The sequence below is a fragment of the Gekko japonicus genome, unplaced genomic scaffold (assembly GCF_001447785.1).
Source record: "Gekko japonicus isolate JY-2015 unplaced genomic scaffold, Gekko_japonicus_V1.1 scaffold646, whole genome shotgun sequence".
NCBI lineage: Eukaryota > Metazoa > Chordata > Lepidosauria > Squamata > Gekkonidae > Gekko > Gekko japonicus.
Window position 1 is genome coordinate 260,425 of NW_015165253.1, and position 25,977 is coordinate 286,401.

Below are 25,977 nucleotides of genomic sequence, written 5' to 3' on the forward strand. Positions count from 1 at the left end.
CTGTCATAAAGCTTTCTGGGTGACTTTGTGCCAGTCATTCTCTCTCAATCTAACCCAGTTCACAGAGTTGTGTGGATAAAATCCAGGAGCACAGATTGACATATGCCACCCTGAGCTCCTTGGAAGAAGGGGGTAATAAAAATGTACTCAATAAATTAGGGCTGGTTCCAGGTTTTGAGGTGCTCTGGACAGAAAGTGCCTTCTCTCTGCCCACCACTAGGACGCCCACTCACACCTCCCTTCCCACCCCCAGACATCTCCACCTGTCTGTGTGTCATTCCCCTGTCCACTCATGACCTCCTCCCACCACCCCTGCTTACAGCCACCTACTTGCCCTTTCCTCAGAGGCACTGAGTGGTGTGTGAGGCTAGGGATGCCACTATGCTACAGTAGGCCCTGCCAGAAGCCAAAGGCCCTCCACGGTGTGCCACCTCAGGGTATGCTGCTTATGACAGCCTGGAAATAAAGATAATAACCAAAACACCTCTTTCTTATTTGCCTTTTTCGAGGACTTGGCAAAGGAGTATTAAGTATAGCAATCTGCACTGAGCCTGTTAGGAAGGGACTATAGGTCAGTCATAGAGCACATGCTTTGCATGTAAGAGATCATAGTCTCAGGCCCTGACATCATCTCCAGTTAGAAATGGGTTCTGGATAGCAGGCATACTGCTGCCAGTTAGAGCAGACATAGCCAAGTTAAAACAGACAAACGGTCTGACTCAGTGTAAGGCAGTGTGACATGATCCATAACTTATGAACTGGAAAACAGGCCCATATGTAGTTAGTTAGACCAAGACTACTATAATTCTCATTTATGCCAAATTCCATAAGACTGTGCATTACCTCGTTTTTCTCTTTTCAATTTCCTTTTGCACATTAATATTAATTTTTAAAACTGGCCATGTAACTATAGACATGTTTTTAAAAATAGTTCTGCCAAAATGCTCTCAATCCATGTTATAGCAATTCAGAAAGAAAATACCACTAATGACAGTATCAAAAATAATCAAGGGCCTTTCAAGAAAATAGCTTTAACTCTAGGAGAGGAAGCTCAGTTCATTCCCTTCAATCAAATTTAATTATCTCAGCAATTGCTTTAAAGAAATTCAGAAATGGCTATAATGAATCGAGGCACAGATGTGCCATCGCACAGATCCCGTTCCTTTGAACAGCTTTTATATAGGACAATCAAGTGGATGACAACCAGGACAAAATTAAATGAAGAAAACGGAAATTAGCCCCCAAATACCAAAAAAGTGGGGCTTGACTTTCATTGTTCTTCATTTATTCAGCGAGATCTGAGGTGGGAGGTATCTATATGAGGTTTTTCAAAATCTGTAGCATAATTCCTTAATGCCAGTATCTTTTATTTCCAAGTTTTATATAATCACATCATTTATCAGTTGTGGGCTATTGCTAGGGTTGCCAGTCTGCAGGTGATGGCTAGAGATCTCCTGGGATTACAACCGATCTCCAGGTTCACCTGGAGAAAATGGCCACTTTGGAAGGTGGACCCCTGTGGCGTTATAACCCACTGAAATCCCTCCCCTCCACAAACCCACTGAAATCCATCCCCACCCCAAGATCTCCAGCTTGCAATCCTAGCTGATGCAAATGGAGGCAATCTTGAATAGTTGTACACCAGAGGCTGAACTGCACTATACTGCAGATTAGTATCAATGGAAAAGTTAACATTACTTACCTTAGAAACAAAACATTCTGCTATAGCCACAGGGTCATTTTCACAGTTTTCCAAGTCTTGCAAAAGTTCACTAGTTTTTTGAAACAAAAAAAAAAAATTAGAATTCATAGAGGTAATTTTTTTACAGAGGCCTACATACGCTGGCTGTATTTTACTTTAACTTCAAGTAACCCCAGTAAAGTTGGTTCCTCCTGAAGGGCAAAGTTCATTTAAGATTTTTATTTTCTGTAACCAAGATTCTGCCTATTCCTTTGATGCTTCTTGCCCCAACCCCTTCCTACTGTTGCCAAAACCACCAGTGTTCCGTTAAAACACACACTCACTCATAGCACTAAATAGCTCTTGCAGCTACTGGTTACCAGAAAGACTGATAGTGCCACACACAACAGCTCCGGTACAAAGCATCACTGTGCTTCTGTGTGCCTCTCTCTCTCTCTCTCTCTCTCTCCCTCTCTCTGTCCCCCTCAGCTTCTAGCATCCAGTATCTAGTTACTCATGTCGGAAGGGACAGAAAGAGGGCAACAGAGCTGGAAAGACAGAAAGGTCAGGACTGTCTACATCAGGGGTGGCCAAACTGTGGCTTGGGAGCCACATGTGGCTCTTTTACACGTATTGTGCGGCTTCCGGCAGGGCAGCTGGGGAAGGGAAGGCTGCCAGTGTTTCCCTCCCTGGGTAGGCTTGAGGTGGGGGGTGGGGGAGCAGAGAAAGAAAGCAACTCTAAATGCATTCTCAAAGCTTTCTCTCTCTCTTTCTCTTAGATAAATAAATATCATTAGCAGACAAATATCATTGGACAAATAAACACCATTATCAATATCTGTTTTTACCCCTTTCGTTTTAATATATTTAGGCTGCTGTTTTGCAGTGAGCAGTGTTTCTTCAACAAGTAATAAAGATGCACGCATACACACTATGGAAATTGCGTATACTCCCGTTTCACATAACAGCTTTTTCACGGTGTGCTGCGTAAATAACATTAATTTACATGTCAACAATTCTAATATGTGAATTAACGCTCAAACATTCTTCCCACTCCAATGAAACAGATTCTTTCTGGAGATTTCCTGCAATTACAACATTGTGGTTGGCTCCAGCAGGAAACGTCCTCTTAGCGAGGCCACAAGCTGTGTCGATCAGGTCAAGCTCAGGAGATCTAGTGGAGGAGCGATTAAGAGCGTGGTCAAGATAAAGACTGACAATGAATTGTGAGTTAAGGAGCGAACTCTGAGTTAAAATGAGCGATTTGTCTTCAGAAGAGAAAATCCCCCCCCCCAAAGGAAAAACTTCCTGAGCAATTGGAATGTGCTGAGAGAGGGACGCCTCTCAATGCATTTGCATAAACAAAGGGAAGAAGGCACTCCAAAAAAGATGGCGAAAACTCTGAGAAGAAGGGAAGTAGATGTCATTGCACTTGTAGTGGAAGCCACCAAGCCGATTCTGGAGCAACTTGTTGGTATTAACCAGCAGCTTGCCAAGATAAATCAACAATTTGTGTCCCGGCAGCTCCAGTTGGCAACGATAGCAGAAAAAATGGAACTGAGGGCTTTCAAAGCGAATGAGATGGACACTAAATTAAACAGTGATCTCAGTGAGAAAAGGAGAAAAAGCACAAGAGAAACAGGAAAGATTTATAAGGATTTAACTCCTTTCTTGCAAGTGTTCTTAGAAAGTGTCATCTTAAATCCTGTTGAGAAAAAAGAGCTGAAGTTTCCCTTCACAATCAAGAAACCTTTGAGATGCCACGGGGCCCCGAGGGCGAGACCAGAGAGGAAGAGGCTTAAGACTGGTGGTTTTATCCCTTTGGACAGAGGAAGACTGGGCTGCAGAATTTGGAGTGAACGTCTAAGAAGCTATTAAGATTTTAGAGAGTTTTAGTATAGAAGTAAAGGCCGAAGGACTCTGGAAATTGCCTTTATGAAGCGAGCTGGAGGAGATGCTCGGGAAATCTTCTCATAACAAGTAACAAACTAACATATAAGCTTAGAAAGACATGTCCTCACAAAGTATATTGTTTATTAACAGCCTTTTTTTTTTTTACTAACGGTAGTTTAACAGGGAATGATATCCTAACCTTGGGTTTTTAGTTTCGTGTGGGTTGCCTTTCCTTTCTCCCTAATTGTAGATCCCCTATCCCTATTTTTTCTTGGTAGTTTTTGTAGTATTAAAAAAATAAAAAATCCCCCCCGGGGGCTTATAAAAATAAAATAAAATGCAAATCTGCTTATTTTTCATTAAAAATGTGTAATATTTGTTCAGGTCTTGTGGCTCTCAAAGATCTGATGTTTATTCTGTGTGGCTCTTATGTTAAGCAAGTTTGGCCACCCCTGCTTTGATCTGCTCTGCTGTTGTCCCTTTGACCGTAAATTGCCCTTCTAAGAGAAACTTCCTTCCTTTCAGCTGCCCATCCTTCTTCTTGTCTCACTACCATAGGAACAAGATGTGCTCTTTTCCATCTCTATCCATCTTAGCATAGGTAGATGGCATTCTAAACTGTCTCTGTTTTTCCCTATCCAGTATGTAGTTCCTTACAATAAAGGACTATAATTTTTATTCTGAAGCATCCAGTCTTATGTACAGTTGCCAACTACCAGGCGGAACAATGATGAAAACAACTGTGATGTAGTATTATGAAAATATATTTAGACTGCTGTTTTGCAGTGAGCAGTGTTTCTTCAACAAGTAATAAAGATGCACGCATACACACTATGGAAATTGCGTATACTCCCGTTTCACCTAACAGCTTTTTCACGGTGTGCTGCGTAAATAACATTAATTTACATGTCAACAATTCTAATATGTGAATTAACGCTCAAACATTCTTCCCACTCCAATGAAACAGATTCTTTCTGGAGATTTCCTGCAATTACAACATTGCGGTTGGCTCCAGCGAATCCTGCTCACACAGCATGGTCCTTCCCCAGTAGGGGGAATGGGTGACCTACAGGCATGAATTTAAAAGTCAACAGAGTTGTGCCAGGGGTCTTCTCATCTGGATATACATGCATCCCATTATACTGAGTTACTCATTCCCTTCTGTGTGTGTCTTATCTATGTAGATACACAGCTGTTTTATTATTTATTTAAAATATTTATATTCTACTTTTCAATTAAGAGGATGTCCGAGAGAGCCAAATTAATGGTTTTTAATCCCAATGCAGTGGGCCCTTTCCCTTGAAAAGTATTTTTACTAATGCTGTCCTCAGACAGTGGCACACAATGATGTAATTGTAAACAGCATTTTGTGTTAGCATTCTTGCTATTGGCTTGTGAAGGGAAAATATGTCACTGTTCATGTCTCAGTATAACCAGCTCACTAAGGCAGAATAACTGAAATGATCTAACCTTCTCCAGTCAGACCATTATTTTGTGAATGAAATACAAAATAGCAAGTAACAGCTAGTAGTTAATGTGCCTTTCATTCTGTAAATGTCTCAACACGTTTGCACTGAGTCTGGAGGACTTCAGGCTGCCAAGAACTAAAAGAAAGAGAAATGCAATACACAGAAATCAGTCAAAATCCAGGAGCCAAAACCACTCAAGAGGGCAATTATTATGTATAACTTTATCTTTTAATATAAATCTTGTTTTTCACATGCATCCCCTGGAGTTATTTAACACAATCTTTTCTTCACTATATTCCAGTAGATGTTAAACAGAGATCAAAGTGGAGAAACCACTCATTCTGACATACCTGCTGAAATGGCAATTGTTAACTAGTGAATACATAGTGGAAAGGGGGCAAAGCTACCTGTCTACCAAACGGTGCAAAATAACACATGTTACTATGCCAGCCACACTAAAGCCAACTCAAGATCTTTGACCTTGTATTCCATCATTCTTTAATTATATTATCTATATATGGAGCACTGCAATACAGAACTGCCTTGTCATAAGTCTCATAGGTTACACCAGAAGGATATGTGTATGTGTACACACACATGTTAAATTGTTTTAGGTATGTCATAAAACAATAAAGACTGTCTTGTTTTAGTGGAAAATCTGATTTATCAGAACATACTTTCTTGGATAAAAATTCGAAACAGTAGGAAACTCAGAGTACACAACACTCCGATATCTTCCATTGCTATTTCACTCCATGGCAGAAAACAGGCACCAGAGAAGTGAAAGCACAGACTTGGGGCGATTTCTCACTAGAGCTGCCTCGCAGCACAGCGCCGTTTGCCTCGACACAAACATGTCAATTTCACACCTGAAGCACCAGGGCTGCATTTTGACTCGGGGCTTCGCCCGATTTCCTCCGCAGTTTCGTGATCCTGGTTTTTGAGATTCATGAAACTGCAGAGGAAATCGGGCAAAGCCCCGAGTCAAATGCAGCCCCGCAGCCTCGGGTGTGAAATTGACATTGGTCTGGTTTAGTCTCTCTCCCTCTCCCACCACAGAGAAGTCAGATAGGTATAAAGGAAACAGGTAAGCCCCTAAATACTCATCACAGTCTTGTTCTGGGCTGTCATTCATTTGTCCCAAGTCCTATCCATACATGGGCATGGTTTAGAGTCAATGAACAACATCCAAGAAACTATCAGTGGGAGCCACTGTCAAGTATTCCTAGACTTTTTGTGTACGCTCTCTGTTTATACCACAGATTATTCTAGTTTGAAGTGCCAAGCCCTTTTCGACTTCAGCTTGCTGGAAGAAAAGAGTAATGAAAGCTTTAATTCTCGGTTTCCATATATGTTTTCACTTAATTTGTATAGTTACTTACCTATTGAAATTATAGATATCTTTTATGTTTCCAAACAAAGCTGATCGTTCCTCAGGACCCAAGGAGAGTTTGGATTGGTCAGTGATACAATCGAGGTAATCCTATGAAATAAATGAAAGGGATGTCTTAAACATGGCTATTCTATTCTTCTTCAATAAATGGAACTATCTTTAATTGTGCAAGTTGAGTCTCTTCCAGATCAGTTTCGCTTTATATTACTGTAATCCCTTCAGTAGGCCTACACTGAACAGTCAAGCTATTATGAAAGATAACAATACTTATCTGTTCACCAATACCAAAGGAATAAACCCAAAGACTGAATGCTTTGCTATTCTGCTCTGACTGTACCCTGTATGTTTTTCAAACTGCAAATGTATTCAGATTTCACCCACAGTGACAGCTTAATTATCTCCATTAATTTACTCAATAAGGTCAGTGACATGCTCCTATATTAAGGGATCTTTTAAATGAAAGGAATTATTTAAGCACCCAGATTTCATGCAGATACTCATATTTTTCCACGACTCTGCTTATGCTACCTTTAGAATAGCATTTTTAAAATTCCAAAACACAATGCAAATAGTAAGGCTACAGTTGCCAGTTTGTAAAAGAATAGGGTCTCTGTTCTTCTGCAGTGCCCACCTGGGACACTGAAATGCAACATGTGATACACTGAAATATATTAAGCCAAAATGTATTTGCTTGCCAGATTAGATAGACTACATGTTATGTACTCTCATGTAAACAAGACAGCTGTAAATGAAGGGGGGGAAAGCATTACTCTAACTCACTGATTTTGAGGTTACTTTCTATAGTGATTTCCTTTCTGGGCAACGCCTGCACCTGCCACAGTATCCCTTCAGATGTTTTTGGAGTATGTCCTGTTCGGATACACATTTCTGTTCAGGCAAGCTACTGCCCAAGCCCATTTGGCCTGTCACCCCATGTACTTTCGAGTGCACCCAGCACTCTGGTATCTCTACATACCGCAGTGAAAGACTGACAGTGATAGGACCACCTGGTCATTTGGTAAGCTTCCCCTGGTTTTCAGAACACTATTTGAAAGCCACCTCTCTAGGTAAACCAAAACTAATTGTTCCACAGTTACCTTCATTTCCTAAAGACTTACTTTACCGGTTCCATTTACCATTCATACGGGCATACGAATCACTTGTTTAGTCAATGCTTGAATGTGCAACGTGACTCCACTGGAAAAACATTCAAGTTATATCTGTGGCATTAGAACTGTAATGGCTCATTCTTTCATGGTTTTATCAAGCGTCAATGTGTAATCCAGTTTCCAGGTATCTCAAGATTAAAAACAATGTAAAATCCTATTTAATATAGCAAATAAGCTAGTGTATTTCCATAATATTTATAAAGAAACACTGCAGGAGGAAGGAAAAACAACAATGGAAAAGTGAACAACTGGAACCGTCTTAACAAAAACATATCATGATCCCTAGCCTGAGGGTTCAGACAACTTGCAGTGGCATTCAACCAATGACAACACAACATTCCCTAGCACTGAAATCAAGGAACACTGAAATGTCATCTAGACCATGAGGATATTTGTTACATATAAACAGGGGCCATTTTGTAGAAAAAGAGGTGCAGGAGCTCATTAGCATAACTTATTTGCATATGCCACACCCCCTGACATCACCGGAAGTGTGTCAGAAGGCAACACCCACCGCTCAGGCTCCACTGGACTGTTTTGGATTGCTAGCTATTGGGGGGGGGGGAACGTGCAGATCTGTCCTCGCAGAGGAGGCAGGGCTTATACTTGAATAAAACTTGGTCTTAAGGGTGCCACTGGACTGTTTTGGAACAGGGGGGCCAGGGGGGTGCTCTGCAGCTTACCTGGCTGCTTCTTGCTCTGACTGAGGGCTGCTGGGAGCAGGGGGTGGGGCTTGTTGCATGTGCCCACCCCCTGGGCTCTTTACTGCCGGAGCTCCGCTCCTGTGCGCTCCTGCAGGAAATGACCCCTGCATATAAACCACCTTTCAAATCCCACACAGGAAAATCACATGCAACAAAAGTGAGAACAACTATCTGGGAAAGTGTATGTTAACAATGGGTATTTTAAAAATTGTTATTGAATAATTTTTTTAATACACACAAGTCAAAATACATATAACACTTAGAAAAGCATACAAGGGTAACATAGTAATTTCAGATGTTTGCAACTGCAATATTTTAAACGAGCTGTTATTTGCATTTTGTGGTAGCAATTAGCAATGCAAGACACCACCACAGCAAATATAAGAGTGGAAATACACAACCTAAAGGCTTCTGCTGAAAATGGGAGCCCAATCTGAAGTTGTCCATATGTTCCCACAGATTTCAACCTATCTTACATCCAGACACAGTTATGCTATGATCTCCCTTCTCCTATTCCATACATTTATCTGTTCTGCCTAAGATTAAACAAAATGCTCAGTAGAATAACTTTGGGCCACTGGCCAAGCATTGTTACATAGGGAAAAGAGAAACACCAAAAACATGACTGCAATTATTGGTAATGGATTTAACATGCATCATTTGTTTCCTCCAAAATGTAGTTATCAGAAAATCTGAGGATACTTTTCTGAACTGAAGAATTTGTGTCAATTATGCCACAGTCTGTCCCAGGCACTCTGAACATTGATTGAGAGGCCAGAAGTCTACATTGCTGTAATTCTCTCCTATATGGAATCCAGAGAGCTACTTCGGACTCACCTTGAAATGCTGAATGGAATTTTTGACTCTCAATTTAAAATCTCATTTCCATGCTGTCTAACACGTTGAAAAATACTCCTTAATTTCAAAAGCTGTGTCATGCATAATGGAGAGACACTACTCAAATAAGAGCATACCCCAAAAATCTCGTTGGTCTTTAAGGTGCTACTGGACTCAGATCTACTGCAGACCAACACAGCTACTCCCCTGAAAAGAAAAGTTAAACTCCCTCAAACTCTTGCAACTGGTTGCATAGTTTTTGAGCCCTGGCCTGAATCTTCTGCATCACTTTCTTACTTCCACCGTATTTAGAATATGCCAGTCCAGTGGCCACAGGATTGGCCACATTCCAATCCCAAAGAAGGGCAATCCCAAGGAATGTTCAAACTATCACACAATTGCATTCATATCACACGCTAGCAAGGTCATGCTCAAGATCCTACAAGCTAGGCTTCAACAGTACGTGGATAGAGAACTGCCAGAAGTACAAGCTGGGTTTCGAAGAGGTAGAGGAACTAGAGATCAAATTGCCAACATTCGCTAGATTATGGAGAAAGCAAGAGAGTACCAGAAAAACATCTACTTCTGCTTCATTGACTATGCTAAAGCCTTTGACTGTGTGGATCACAACAAACTATGGCAGGTCCTTAACGAGATGGGAGTACCAGACCACCTCACATGTCTCTTGAGAAACCTGTATAAGGGTCAAGAAGCGACAGTTAGAACCGGATATGGAACAACTGATTGGTTTAGCATAGGAAAAGGAGTACGACAAGGATGTATATTGTCACCTTGCTTATTTAATATATATGCAGAGCACATCATGCGAAATGCTGGCCTGGATGAATCACAAGCAGGAATTAAGATTGCTGGGGAAAAGATCAATAACCTCAGATATGCAGACGATACCACTCTAATGGCAGAAAGTGAAGAGGACCTTAAAAGCCTCTTGCTCAGGATAAAAGACGAGAGTGCAAAAGTGGGCTTGAAGCTCAACATCAAAAAAACTAAGATCATGGCATCCGGCCCCATCACTCCTTGGATAATAGAAGGGAAAGTCGTGGAAGTAGTGACAGACTTCACGTTCCTGGGATCCCAGATCACAGCAGACAGTGACAGCAGCCATGAAATTAAAAGATGCCTGCTCCTTGGGAGGAAAGCGATGGCAAACCTAAACAGCATGATAAAAAGTAGAGACATCACCCTGCCAACAAAGGTCCGCATGGTCAAAGCAATGGTATTCCCAGTAGTCATGTATGGCTGCGAGAGTTGGTCTATAAGGAAGGCCGAGCACCGAAGAATAGATTCTTTTGAACTATGGTGCTGGAGAAGACTCTTGAGAGTACCTTGGACTGCAAGAAGAACAAATCAGTCAATCCTAAAAGAAATCAACCCTGACTGTTCCCTGGAAGGCCAGATAATGAAACTGAAGCTCAAATACTTTGGCCACCAAATGAGAAGGGAGCACTCACTGGAGAAGACCCTGATGCTGGGAAAGATTGAAGGTCAAAGAAGACGGGGATGGCAAAGGATGAGATGGTTAGACAGTGTCATAGATGCAACGAACATGAAGTTGAGCAAACTTCAGAGGACGGCGGAAGACCGGAAGGCCTGGTGTGATCTGGTCCATGGGGTCACGAAGAGTCTGACTCGACTGTGCGACTGAACAACAAAAGCCCAGTATGGCTGCACACATCTCCAACAAGTGGGTCAAATTAACCCATAACTCTAGTATGGCAAGTCTGCCCTCCACCACCATCTCTTTTGTTTACCCTTTTTTAAAAGGAGAAGGGGGAAGATGGGGGAGAGGAAAAGAAAGAGCAAAAGAACATGTATACCACCACAGCAGTATTACCTGTCAGCAGTCCTTCCCAACATGCACATTTTCAACCTATCTGAAGAAATACCTTTCCGTTTAGCATTTTCTTCAGTGACCTGTAGTAACTCCACATTTAAAAACACGTCTTTCTATTTAATATACCCTTGATAAACCTAGAATTTGCTCTGGTTAGGAAATACGGCCCTATTAACAGGCTGGAGACTTATAACAACTAAACTTCATGATATCTAAACTCTCCAGCAGACATTATCTATAGCCCTACTTTACATTCCACCTTGACTAATTTATGACCTCATCCATGGAGTCTGTTCCCTTAAATATGCTTGTACATTAAGTCATTATAACAATGTCTCTGGGGCTTCCTGAAACTGTGAGTGACCTTTTGTTTTCACTCACAAGATGCCTCCGAGCAGAGATTTTAAAGCTTTGTGAAGCAGAAAGTATTGCTACACACACAGCATCCTGGGCCAACAAGTGAAAAACGAGTATGAAACAGGACAGGTCATTTCCAACTACAATTGTAAGGCTTATTTGCTTTTAAAAGAAATGTAGAAAGCTAACTGAGCTCATCCAAAGTACTCAGCCCCAAGAACACAGAAATGTATATAGAAAATGTAACCTTTTAAATAAGTTTATAATTTATTTTTCAGTTACAGGATAGCTTGTAAGTGGGCATGTGTGAAACTTACAGGAGAAACTGCACTTTTCACGGTTCTGTTTCCCAACCTTGAAAGTCAGCATTCCATAGAGAAGCCTGCTAATAATTTTAAACGTTGCCTATTTCCAGTCATGTATCAATTCACCCAATATTATCAGTTCCTGATTTTAAGGCAAGCCTTCAAAATATTTTGCATATTCACATTTCAACCATGGATGCAATTCATCATGAGTTGTTATCGTTTTAAGGCAGGATGACCCAGGAACTTCTCTTGACCTTGTGCTTACTGAGCAAAAAATACAAATATTACAGACATAAAGGGGTTCTGAAATAGGCTAATACACTACAAGAGTACAGATGGCTGCAGATTAAAATAATGAGCAATTATTACAGTTAATTTGTCAAAATATATGGTGGATTTCATATCGCTCAGGGCTTCAGCATGTCCTAATCTGGTGCTGCAGGGGACCCTCTCAAATGGATAATATATCTCTACTACCCAGAATCACAGGCAGCGAGCAAGTTCTATCCCACTGCAGTGATGTTCTCCAATACAGTTATGTTTTCCCCAATTACTGCCACTCACTTGTATGTTTTCCTCATACAAGTGAGTGGCAGCAAATTTGATGAAACAGTGCAAATACTCAGGATTATTGTTGACTAGGAATAAGGTCCATTGTGGAAATAAATACAATGAACTCTAGAAAGAGGCTCCGGGCAGGTGCCCTGGCCTTGGCCACTCAGCGTCAATTTGCTGTGGTGACCTTGGCAGGGTATAATGACACAGAGATTACAGTTTTCTCCAGGGGGACTGATCTCTTTGCCATCTGAAGAGCAGTTATAATTCTGAGTGATCTCCAGCCCTCCCCTGGAGATTGGCAACAATGGTTTCCCAGGAGGAAATGGCTGGTTTGGAGGGTAGAGTCTATAGCGTTGTACCTGTCTTGGAGGTAGCAACCCTATCTCCTTCCCAGCCAACCATCAACATACCGTTATCTACCCCTCTGACTTCAGCTTTCCATCTCCCACCCACACACCTGGAGGCTCTACCTAGGAAAAGTCTTTCTCCTCCTCAGTGGGGACCCAAGCAGGAGGGGAAGTGACCTCAGCAGGGTATAATGACTCAGATTCTACCCTGCAAAATAGCCACTTTCTCCAGGGGAACTGATCTCTGTCATCTGGAGAGCAGTCTTGATTCTGAGTGATCTCCAGCCCTCATCTGGAGATTGGCAGCAATGGTTCCCCAGGAGGAAATGGCTGGTTTGGAGGGTGGAGTTGATGGCATTGTACCTGTCTGAGGTCACACCCTTCCTCAAACCCCACCCTCTTCATGCTCCACCCCTCAAATATCCAGGAATTTCCCAAGTCAGAGGTGGCAACCCTATCTCCTTCCCAGCCAACCATCAACCTACCATTATCTGCCCCTGATCTCTGCCATCTGGAGAGCAGTTTTAATTCTGAGTGATCTCCAGCCCTCACCTGGAGATTGGCAGCAATGATTCCCCAGGAGGAAAAGTACTGCCATAGGGGAACTGCCTGGCAGACCCTGCTCTGAAGTGGTAACTTGCTATGCCTAGGGTAGTCAACCTCCAGGTGGAGCCTGAAGATCGCCAGGTATCACAACTGAACTCCAGTCAACAGATCTCTCCCCTCCCCCAGAGAAAATAACTGCTTTGGACAGTGGGCTCTATGGCATTTTATTCAGCTGAGGCCTCTCCCCTCTCCAAATTCTGGCTCCCTTAGACTGGTCTCCTTAGACACAAAATATCCAGGAATTTCCCAACCTGGAGCTGGCAACCCTAGTCAGGACTGGCCCCAATGAGTTCCTCACAAAGGCCTGGAAAGGGTTTCCTTCCTTTGCCTTTTTACTGACAGAACCAAGCTTGGTTGCCTAGCAAAAGCCACTGAGGGAAAGGTTAGTCCCACAGGAGCCAAGCAGGAGAAGTTTCTTCATCAGGAGAGACAGCCATTTTGATACTTAATTCCGTGAGGAAAGAATGTCCAGGCTGGCAGTCGGTGGGGGAGAGGAGCAGACCCAGCACCCAGCCAATGGCACATGAGTACTCTTGAGTGGTGGTTGATGGGCCAATGGCTGATGAAGCACACTGCACAGCCAATGGGAGAGCTGGAAATGGCCAATACATAAAGGAATTATATATACAGGGTGTAAGAGTTGCCCCTAACTCCACATTTGGTAGGGTTGCCAGCTCTGGGTTGGGAAGTACCTGGAGATTTTGGAGGTGGAGCCTGGGAAGGGTGGGGTTTCAGAAGGGGAGAGTCCTCAGCAAGGTTAGGTATAGTGCCATAAAGTCCACCCTCCAAAGCAACCATTTTCTTCAGGGGAACTGATCTTGGTCATCTGGAGATCAATTGTAATAGTAGGAGATCTCCAGGTGCCACCTGGATGTTGGCTATCCTAACACTTGGTGAACCCATTATATTTTATAGGAGGTTTTTGTAGAGACATTCCTCCCTCCCCCATCATGCCTGCTGAGGCAGTTTAAATTCTGTGCAATAAAGTGATAAAATGTGGTTCTCTCTGCATAGCCCCACCGCATCTGTTTCCAAGATGAGCTGAAACATGGGAAACCAACTTCATATGAAGCCAAATTTGAGGGATCACAAAATAAAAGGAAAAAATATATTCAAAGAGAGTCATATCAGGTTAACCCTGGTCATTGAATAGGTCTGGAAACTCTTCCTGGAAACAAAAGTGGAAGTAAAAAAATTGATTTTCCACAGTAAGTCCCTGGTAGACAAAGATCAATGTAACCATGAAGCTTTTTTTATAACTTTCAATTGTTTATTCTGTTTCTTTGACTTCAGTGGGTCACTGCAAACTACCACTGCAAAGTAAAAACAGCTGTCATAATCTGAAACCATAACAAAAGGTTGGAAACTCCCTAATAACAAATCAGCAAGAGACATAATGAAACCTTACACAATCCTAAAACATTTATTAAAACAAAGCAGGGGGGGAGTTGAAATGTAATTGTTATGTGAGTAAGTGACCCCTTTATCTCCTGAAATTACAGCCAAACATCTACTTCCTTTTTTGGAGAGTAAAAGAAAGCCCCACAATTTCTAAAATGATTCACGGAACCAGGGTGGACTTAACACTGGCTGTTTGATAACTGAGTGTTACTTCTCACATTGTTCACCACATGATTTTCAACCAGTGGTGTTCAGACTGAGAGAAAAGTCTTATTCTGCAGACTTTTTTCGTTATCAATAAAATCTACACAAAGTTGCTTACCCACTGTTCTGACATTAGCAGGCTTCAAAGGTCTATGCCGAGCCTAAAAGGAATATTCAGAATCTCTCCACCTAGGATTGGCACAGTGGCTATTGCGGAGGGCAGGCATACATCTCAGTGGAGTAGTAGTTGAAACTGCCTGAACAAAGCTGGTGGCAAAATGTATTCTGGAAATGCATATCTTAGCAACTTTAATTCAAAAGGCTTTGTACAGATGGTACACAGCATACCCCGTACTGTAAGGAGGATGTCAACACACACAGGGTTGTCCTACAAGAAAAACCACAACTGAAGCTTTGAAGGTATGTCCTTACAAGAAAAACCACAACTGAAGCTTTGAATAGAGCTCCAGTGGAAGCCTTGAATAGAGCTCCATTTTGCCATGACAGCAGACAGCAATTACCTATTTCCTCCTCTCCTCACTAAGCTCCAAATACAACTATACTACTCTAGAACAATTAGAACAATTAAGGGTATGACTGGTTACGAAATCCTATGAAATCTTATGCTTACTGTTGGGGGGGCATATTAAGTGAGTGGAGGGTATGTAACTGATTACCAATCTAAATTATGACTAGAAGAAAAAGGTTGAACCTAGGTGGCAAAGCAGTACAACCTCTGCAGACTGGTGTAATAAGTCATGGCAGACTCTCCCAGTATTTAGGACAAGATGCTTAAATAGTTTTTAAAAAGGTAAAGAGTGTATAAACTTACAATGGTAGGTTTTTAATCTTTTGGAACCTGACATAGGCTTTTTATTTTAAATTTGTATCATGAAATTTACATGCAGGTTTTGTCTGATCATAATGTTAAAAAGGATCGAGTGCAGAATTTTCTATTTTAACTAAAATGTATTTTAAAAATAAAAGCAAATTATTCTGACTTTTACCAATGTCATCAGAAGAGCAGAGTGCACCCACAATGTGCTTTAGCCAACTTATTTCCCTGTCTGGTCAACTCAATGTATCTTTCAGAATCTAAAACTGCACTTTCTTTTTACACACACATGCTTTCCTCTAGAAAATAAATGAACAGGCTAAGAAGAAATTAAAAACATATTACTGAATGGGAAATAAAACAGGTACCTTAAGGGATGGATCCAGCCAGCTTTTTCACTTAGATCATTAAATTCTCTTTGCTTCTATAGCCCCTGTCCAACATGGCTTTTGTCCATGAAGGTCCCATGATCCCCAACATAAACTCCCTTTCTCACCAATGAAAAATCTGGTTGGATCCAAGCCTAGGTTTGGCAAGAGGGCACAGGAGACTATATGCTGGTGACATGCAGTAAATGCAGCAATGATCTGTTCCAGCAGAATGATCTGTTCCATGCACTCAGCATTATGCACATTCTTAAAACACCTACTTGCCTAATCTGATGCAATGATGATGATGATGATGATGATGATGATGATGATGATGATGATGATGATGATGATGATGATGATGCTTTCGATTTATTAATCGCTTTCCCCACAAGTGGGCTCAAAGTGATTTACAGTTACACTTTTAGACAGGGGACTAACAATGTTTCATAGGGGATAGGAAAGACAACATATAATTCATTTTTAATTGCACACGCCATAACTGCACAGTGGAAATGTCTCTGGCCTGGATCAGTCATGTTCTGAACGGGCTGCGTCGACCGGCTTGATGACGTTGGGGCTTCAGGACCCGTATGTCATATCACCACACTGCCACTGCCTGGCCGGAGCATCCCACTGCAGGGATTATTTGTAGCCGAGTAATTTCTTCCGCCTTCCGACCTGGGGCAGGACGTCCCCAACCACCTTCCCACAGGGGAGTTGGTGTGCCCACCCTCTCTAAGGAGTGGTTTCCATTTTATCTACTCGCCGAGGCTTTCAAATCGCTGGGTGGACGATGAGCTAGGGACAACAGGCTGGCTGCTCACACCAGCGCGGGACTCGAACTGACACAGTTCGGATGTTAAGGTAGTGGGATATACCCACTGTGCCACCGCTCTGGAATCAAAGCTCCAGCACTTTCACAGACACCACACACACAAAAATTTGCAAACAGAAGTGGCATCCTGTGTCAGACCAACCTTGTCAGTAATAAATTCTAAAATAATTACTGAATCTGCAGACGGTATGGAAACAGTGTTGTGTATTCACAGCCATGTGGACTGTAGATTTATCTTAAATTCCACACACATTACCTCTGAAAATTAACAAAAGCTATGTATTTCCCATTGTTCCTTTTTCTTATGTTAAGATTTTCTTTGCTGTGTTGAAGTCATTCCCAAAGCTAGCCAGGATCAACCACCTATTAAAGAGCCTTCTTTGTAAGATGAAGTCCTAAAAATAAAATGTAAAAGGCAGCAACTGAGTTGCAGCTCAATCATAAAAATAATCATCACAGTGAATCATTTCAAGGTAGTGCCATTTTACTTTTCAAGGTGATTAGTGAAATTCACAGAATTGGTCTTGAAATCATATCAAGCTTTGATGGCTGACTTGTCCTTGGCCTCATAGGGCAGCTTACCCTAAAAAGAAATATAGTTTTTAAGTCTCAAGGTTACGTTATCCTACCCATAAATCCATTACACTGCAGATAACTTCCTACAGACATGGAACACCAGGCTTATTGATCTCTGTGCAGACTTTACCACCCACCTAAAAGGATATGAACATGACCATAGCAATATCAAGCAGCACAGAACTCTATATGCAAAAAGTGTGAACTATATCTTGAACTTTACCTTTAGGACTAAAAGCCAAACTAGATGTTACCTTTTTTTCATGCATTTACAAGTGTTTCCCACAGCCACACAAAAGAACAGTCCAAACATGCTCCGAACAACGTCATGCCTCTCCTCCCCCAACCAGTTTCTATTTGCCTATTCCCAGGGCTATTTTTGGGCAGGAACGCACAGGGACGGAGTTCTGGCTGGCTTCAAAGTTCGCCACGCCCACTACAGCCAAAACCTCTGCGTGCATGGCTACAGAGGGAAGGCCTAGAGAGCGACCCCCCTGAGCAACTCCTAGGTGGGTGGGCCAGGGGGTTCTGGAAGGATCGGGGAGGCATTTAAATGCCCCCCTGTGCCTTCCCCGGCTTGTCCAACGGCCAGCTTTCCCGGGCCCCCCACAGCTGCGGAAGTAGGAGCAAGCCAAGGGAAGGCATGGGGTGTGACCTAACATGCTAATGAGCGGTGCTGTTGGGGGTGTGGCCTAATATGCTAATGAGGTTCTGCGGTTGGGTGTGGCCTATTATGCTAATAGGTTACTGCTGGGCTTTTTCTACAAAAAGACCCCTGCCTTTTCCTATCATAGTCACTGAAATCATCAGAGGATACCCTTTGAATGATACCTTTTTGTGCCCCAATCCAAGCTTAAAATGCAAAGTGTGCCAACCCTATTACTTCAGCCTCTTGTTTCTCTGTCTACCTTCTCCTCCCCTCCTTTCTCTTTCTTTTGTACACATTGTCACCACCTTCTCTTTAGGGGTGTGCATTCGGATCTTCCCGAGCGGAACATATACCTGAAAAACATCTTATTGATGTTTTTCAGGGATATTTCAGCATCCCAAAAGTATCTGGGATTTTTTGGGGAAACTGAAAACAATCCCCCAAAAACATCCTGGATATTTTTGGGAACTGGGAAGATTGGTTAAAAACAGCTGAGAGGCAGGGAGACTGCTCCCTGCCTCTCAGCTGTTTCCCCCCACTTCTTCTGCAGTCTCTTTAAACCAGGCTGATTTAAAGGGACTGCAGAAAAAATCAGGGGAAACAGCTGAGAGGCTGGGAGACTGCTCCCATGTCTCATCTGTCCTCCCCCCACTTTATTTTGTGGTCTGCAGAAGAAATCGGGGGGGGGGCAGCTGGGGGAGGGGGAACAGCTGAGAGATGGGAGCAATATGCTCCCACTGTTCAGCTGTGTTTTGTGGCTTTGCTGCTCCTGGGTAGTTGTTCTTTCCTAGCTTTTTTCATCTTGGGTCTATTGGACCCCCCAAAATTCGAGATTTCTGAAAAATTCCAGATCTGAATACTTTGCTGCTATTGGGATCCGGGTTTTTTCAGAAACTCTGAAAGTTTTTTGGGGTCCAATAGACCAGAACTGGAAAAAAGGGGGTGGGACTGTACAACCCTACTTCTCTTCCCTTGATGTCTTTCTCACTACTAGCTTTCCCTAGGCTACTGCTGCTTATAAGTTTCCTGTTTGTTTTTGAGCATGATAACTTTTTATTCCATGTTGTTTTCTGGTATGGGATACCCTAGAATAGGCAGGTTTCCCCCTTTCCTCTCCCATAACATTTTCAATTTGGATGATTAAGTCTGCTCCTAATTCCCCTAATCTCTACTGTTTTTACCAGTTTTCATTCACAAGTGATGTCATGGCTTCACAACACTCTTCCCCCCCCATCAAGTCACAGCTGACTTATGGTGACCATGTGGGGTTTTCAAGGCAAGAGGTGTTCAGAATTGATTTGTCACTGCCTGCCTCCCTGTCACAACTCTGGTATTCCTTGGTGGTCTCTCTTCCAAATACAGACCAGGGTCGACCCTGCTTAATTTCCAAGATCTGATGAGATCAGGCTAACCTGAGCTATCCAGGTCATGGAAGAGCAACACTGCTCCTAAACAAGTATACTGGAAGAGTTCTGTGAGACGGGGATGCAGAGACAGCAGTTTTATGTCCATTCTTCCATCCGAAACAAGACTTTCATTTATACATCTTCTAAATACTGCCACCACTCAGCTGTATTACATGGATTCCTATACAATGTTTTACACATTTTTCTTCCTTCCTAATGAACAGATGAAAAGATTGCCAAAGGGTGAAGTAGATTAACTCCCACCCTCTTATCTACACTGATCTGTATTCACAGTAGCATTTGCTACTCAGTCAACAGTGTAGCTGAATGATCTGTCCCATTGCCACAAGAAGAGCAGGTACAATAGCCTTAATCTTCTGGGCAGTTCTATAGCTCAATGAAGGAGGAGTTCCAATCCCTCTCTTTCATGCAGAAAGTAGAAAAACAGTATCTGTTGAAAGTTCATTTAGGTTACTGAAGGATTATGTACCAATCTTTCTTGAGTGTTCAAGTTCTCAAAATCAGTTTGGAGTGATTATGGTTGGAGATTATTAAAATTGCCTACAAGGATTAAAATAATGGCGTAGATGTCATTACTATCCAAAATTAATTTGGGCTATTAGTGTATGTCAAACAAAAACAAGATGATGAGCCCTGACTTGGATAGCCCAGGCAAGCCTGATCTCGTCAGATCTCGGAAGCTAAGCAGGGCTGACCCTGGCAAGTACTTTGAAGGGAGACCTCCAAGGATACCAGAACTGGGATGCAGAGGCAGGCAATAGTAAGCCACCTCTCTGAAACATCCAAACCTCACTACAAGAAGAAGAAGAGGTTTTTTTTATACCCCACTTTTCACTACACGAAGGAGTCTTACTGCAGCTTATAACTGCCTTCCCTTCCTCTCCCCACAACAGGCACCCTGTGAGGTAGGTGGGGCTGAGAGAGTTCTGATAGAACTGTGACTGGCTCAAGGTCACCCAGCTGGCTGCATTTAGAGGAATGGGGAATCAAGCTAATATATGTCTGTGTGTCTGTGTGTCTATATATATAAAACAAGATGATGTAACTCAGTCAAGACAATCAAGGAACAAAATGGACACATTACAGAAGATCTGATGGTAAGTAAATATCTTTCCCCAGCTGTACCTAGACAGGATTGCTGCTCTCAGCAAAGTACTGGAGAGAAGGAAGATGTGCCCTCTGCCCACAAATAGCTGCATGCAAACCTGGAAGGGTGCAGTTTCAGTCTATGCAGACCACAAGCAGCAAGAAGGACGCTACCCACCAGTTTCAGGCTCACTTTTAACCAAAATTGGAAGCTGGTAAAAGTGAACCTTATTGCAGATAAGATTGTGACACTCCCCCAGGACCTCCTGACCACAATTGAGACAGCAGGAGAAGTGGAAACCCCTTTTTTGTCTTCTGGTCTGATACTGGACCACTTCAATTGACTCTCCCAGGAGGAAGTCAACAGGATCCTGGCAGCAGTAAGGCCTACTACTTGCCTCCTCGACCCATGCCCTTCCTGGTTGGTGAGAGCCTGTGGGGAGAGCATTCGGGTCCCTCTGGAAAAAATTATCAACTTGTCCCTTTCTACTGGGACTTTCCTGGAGGCTTTGAAGGAGACAGTAGTTCATCCTCTCTTGAAAAAACCGTCATTGGACCCTATGGTCCTAACCAACTACCGCCCAGTGTCAAACTTACCGGTCCTGGGTAAGGTGGTTGAGAGAGCTGTGGCTGAACAACTCCAGGATTTCCTGGATGATGCTTCCATCCTTGATTACTTCCAGTCTAGCTTCCACCCTGATCATGGGATGGAGACAGCTCTGGTTGCCCTTACAGATGACCTCTGTAGACATCTGGATTGTGGTGGATCGACGCTGCTGTTACTATTAGATCTAACGGCGGCGTTCAATACGGTCGACTGTTGACCCACCGCCTCACTGACATAGGAGTTCAGGGGACTGCCTTGAAATGGTTTTCCTCCTTCCTCCATGGTTGGGGACAGAGGGTGGCACTAGGTGAGAGGGTCCCCCCACGATACCCACTGGAATGTGGAGTGTTGCAGGGGGCAATCCTCTCGCCAGTGTCATTTAACATCTATATGTGCCACCTCATCCAGTTAGTCCGGGGTTATAGGTTGAGTTATCATCAGTATGCTGATGACACCCAGCTCTATCTGTTAATGGACAGCCATCTGTCTTCCACTCCTACGAACTTGGCTGAGGCTTTGGATGCTGTGACTGGATGGTTGCAGCAGAGTCGGTTGAAGTTAAATCCATCGAAGACGGAGGTCCTGTACCTGGGTCAAGGGGTGCTGGATGTGGGCGCCAGGCTCCCCACACTGGAAGGGGCACCTTTGGTGCTGGCCCAGACACTGAGGAGTCTGGGAGTGACACTGGATGCCTCTCTTTCCATGGAGGCCCAGGTTGCTGCAGTTGGCAGATCTGCATTTTTCTATCTAAGGCAGATCAGACCGCTGAAGCCCTATCTTTCCCCCCCAAGACCAAGTGATGATGACCCATGTAATGGTCACTTCCAGACTTAATTAGTGCAACTCACTCTATGCAGGCTTACCCTTCAAGCAGATCCAGAAATTACAACTGGTGCAGAATGCAGCAGCGTGCCTGCTGACATCAGTGCCTGTGTGGGCTCACGTTAGGCACGTGCTCCGCCAACTGCACTGGTTGCCAGTTGAGTACCGGATTCACTTCAAGGTGTTGGTTTTGACCTTTAAAGCCTTATACGGCCTGGGACCAACATATCTAAGGGACCGCCTCTTCCCATATACACCTCGAAAAGCATTACACTCTAAAGATCAACACCTCCTGGTGGTCCCTGGCCCAAGGGATGCCCATCTTGCCTCAACCACGGCCAGGGCTTTCTCTGTTCTGGCCCCAGCCTGGTGGAACATGCTCCCTATTGAGACCAGGGCCCTGCAGGATCTTCTTCAATTCCTCAGGGCCTGCAAGACGGAGCTGTTCTGCCAGGCCTTTAGTTGAGGCAACGGGCACCCACATATGGCCTCCCTGAGGCTGCTGTCACCCATCCATTTACTGACCACTGACAACTGGCGTTTAACTCACTGCACCATTGGGCCAGAATTTTATACTCAACTGACGCTGTTTCAAGCTGTACCCATAGTTTTAATTGTTATAATATTTTATCGTGTATTTTAAAAAAATAATTCTTTATTATTTAATTTCATAAAACATTCCATCACCAATTCCACCCATGTGCGACCTCCAGGCAATAGATACATAAATAAAATTCCATACAGTATTATATCACAATCAATCCAAGTACAACTCTATTGCTCTGTTAAACTTCCATCTTAATCTTATAATCAGATTAACCTCTCAATTTCCTATTAACTGACTGATCATCCCAAATTTTTTAAACTTTCCCAAATACCCCGCCATCCTTCTGAACCAGTCCTCCTCCTGTTCACTAACCTTTAACCCATTTATTCTATGTATCTTCATCGTAAGACACTCTACGATTATTATATTATTCATTTTATCCCTCCAATGATTAATCGTCAGTTCCTCGGCTTCTTTCCAATTCCTTGCTATCACTTGTCTTGCTGCTACTAGCATCAAATTAATCCATTTACATTCCTCTTTTAACCTTAACCCTATACCATCCAAACTAATGTGCCATTGCTTTAGATATTCTTACCCTTCTTCCCACAATCCCCGACACTTCTATACCAATCTGATCCCAGAACTTTTTTACCAAAGGACAATCCCACCACATATGACTTAACGTTCCCACCTCTCCACATTTCCTCCAACAATTTTTACTCCCTGATTTTGAAATACAGTACAGCTTAACCAGTGTGTAATACCATTTCTGTATCATCTTCAAACACTGCTCCTGTATTAACCTAGACATTGTAACAAATGGAGGCAACCTAAAAATCCTTTCCCAAAATCCAAAATTTTACCTTGAATATCTGTTTCCCAATATTCCTTCAAAACTTCTCTCGGTGATTTCCCTATACCTAATAAAACCTTATACAACTATTTTTGCCTTATCTTCTCCATATTCTTTCACCAATTTTTCAAAAGGAGTAATAATTCTTTTACCAATATGATTAATTTCTTCCTCCTTCAACAATGAGGAAATTTGACTTTTTTGCAACCAATTCATCCTGTTCAATATAATTCTCCTCTTCCATCATCCCTTCTGTTCCCCAAATCTTTTTCAGCTCTTTTATCATAATCTTCTTTAATTTATCTCCTACCTCCTTTGATATTGATCCCTTTAACGGGGTAAATTTATCATAATACCACATTTTGGTAAGAGGTAATATCCCCGGAGCGAGCTCTTTCTTCCACTTCTCCCATACCATATAAGGCCCCAGAAAAGTTGATAATTTGTCACCTATCATCTTCCTCCTTTTCTTCCTATCAAACAGACTTTCCTTTCCTCCTACCACCTCTAAATTTTCCCGTTCTATCCAACCAAGATCTTCTCCTAACTCTCTCTCCAGCCAAATCATTAGATGCCTTAATTGATATGCATCATAATAAATACTAATATTGGGAATCCCCCCATCCCCCATCTTTTATTCCATAATATCTATACCTACCAGCCGTCCTTGGTTTCGTAGATGCAAAAACAAATCTATCTATAGCTCCTTGCCAGTTCTTCAATATACGTACCGGTATATGTCAAGGTAATACACAGAAAAGGTAAGTCAGCCTAGGAACTAAAAACATTTTAACCATTGCAATTCTTGTACTAATTGACTCTTTCCTCCTCCCCCATTCTCTCATTTTGGCTTGTATTCCACTCCAAATTCTTTTATAATTATACTCAAATATTTTTTATCATTCCTAGGAATATTTACCCCTAAATACTTCACCATTTTATTTGCCATGGGGCTACCCAAAATTTTAGAAGCCACTAATTTTATTTTCGGTTTAACATTAAAACACATCATTGAAGATTTTGAAAAATTCACTTTTAACCCTGACACCTCTTCAAATTCCTGTGATACCATTTTTAACGGTGCCATTGAAGACTCCAAATCCTTAATTGTCACCATCATGTCATCTGCATACAATGTTAAAAGATTCCCATCTACTTTCCCTTTTCCTGGAACCTCAAAACCTATTATTCCTTTATTCTTTTTTAATTTAAGCACCCTATCAATTGTGTTATACATTTTTTAAGTCTCACTGCCATAACTTTTGCAAATATTCGATAATCCATATTGGTGATAGAAATTGGCCTATATGAATCCCTTAAAGTCTGATCTTTCCTCGGTTTAGGAATTAACACCAACCTTGACTCCAACCATGTAGATGGGGTAGTAGATCCATCCAAAATTCCCTGAAACAATTCAGTCATATGTGGCACCAATATATCCTTAAAGTGCTTATAAAACACCGCATTAAACCCATCCAGTCCGGGTACAGATTGCACGTATAATGTTTTATTGTGTTTTAAATTGAAATTGTATTTATTATAATGATGTTACCCACCCTGAGCCCATTTGCGGGATGGGCGGGATATAGACGCAAATAATAAATAAATAAGTAAACCATAGCCAAGTTACCTTAACCATGATTACATCCAACAGTAGAATGATTTGGGGGCAGGATTTGCACACAAGAGGCGAGGGGAGAGACCCAATAAGGGAAATGGTGTCTTTAAAAACAGTACACAATACATGGAGAAACATGAAATGGTGAAGCACATACCTATCAGTCTGCATTCTGTCACACAGATTTCAAATAAACACACGAACCCCCTAAGCAAGTATTTCTGAGGCCCATATTCCCCTGGAAAACAGTCATGTCTGCCTCTGCATATGTAGTATTACCCTCTGGCTTTTAAAAACAAATGCGCACCTAGTCTTTTGGGGTTTGCGTGTTCAAAGAAAAAATGCAAGTTGGGAGACTGGATGGCATGGCCACAATAGCAGCCCTTCCCTCCCCAGGTGATATGAAATACTTTAATCACACCATGGAGAATGTCATCATACTTATAATTAGCTACTTGCTGATTATACTACTGTCAAAAAACTCAGCATGTTCATGACTGCCTACAGGAAGGCAAAGTAAAGCCTCTTTAACATTTCAGATTTTTATTTTTTTTACAAAGTCAAGCCAATTTCCACAGGGCAGCTTCAACAGCCCTGCTTTTGTTTGTTCTGCTCAAAGACTAGCCACCTTCCAGGATAAGACATCCTGTGTGAACAAAGAAAATTCCTTATAGCAATAACTCGCCCATAATCCTGGGAAGCATACAAAAAATGGGGCAGCTGCACTGTGTCCACCCAGTCTTGGGAAAGGGAGACATTTGCATATCCTAAGGCAGGAGGAACAATGCAGCAAGCCCCCTTTTCATTATGGCAACTGTGTAAAATATTGCCTTGGACATGCCGCTTTTTACTAAGATCCTTCAAGAGTGCACAAAGGCTGCAGATCCTAAAGGTACTGTCCTGGGAGTAATCCCCACTGAATAGTATGGGATTTACCTCTGAGTAAACATGCTTAGGCTTGCTCCC

At 42.4% G+C, this 25,977-nt stretch overlaps 1 protein-coding gene across 1 annotated transcript in view; it reads right to left on the reverse strand.

Moving 5' to 3' along the window:
* The window catches only part of PLEKHG1 (pleckstrin homology and RhoGEF domain containing G1), a 132,975-nt gene that overhangs the window by 41,572 nt on the left and 65,426 nt on the right, over window positions 1–25,977 (reverse strand). The window contains exons 3-4 of the mRNA XM_015410146.1: window positions 6,426–6,526; window positions 1,703–1,772 (exon numbers count right to left, since the gene is read on the reverse strand). Coding sequence (XP_015265632.1) covers window positions 1,703–1,772; window positions 6,426–6,526 — 171 coding nt within the window. The remainder of the gene's footprint in view (window positions 1–1,702; window positions 1,773–6,425; window positions 6,527–25,977) is intronic.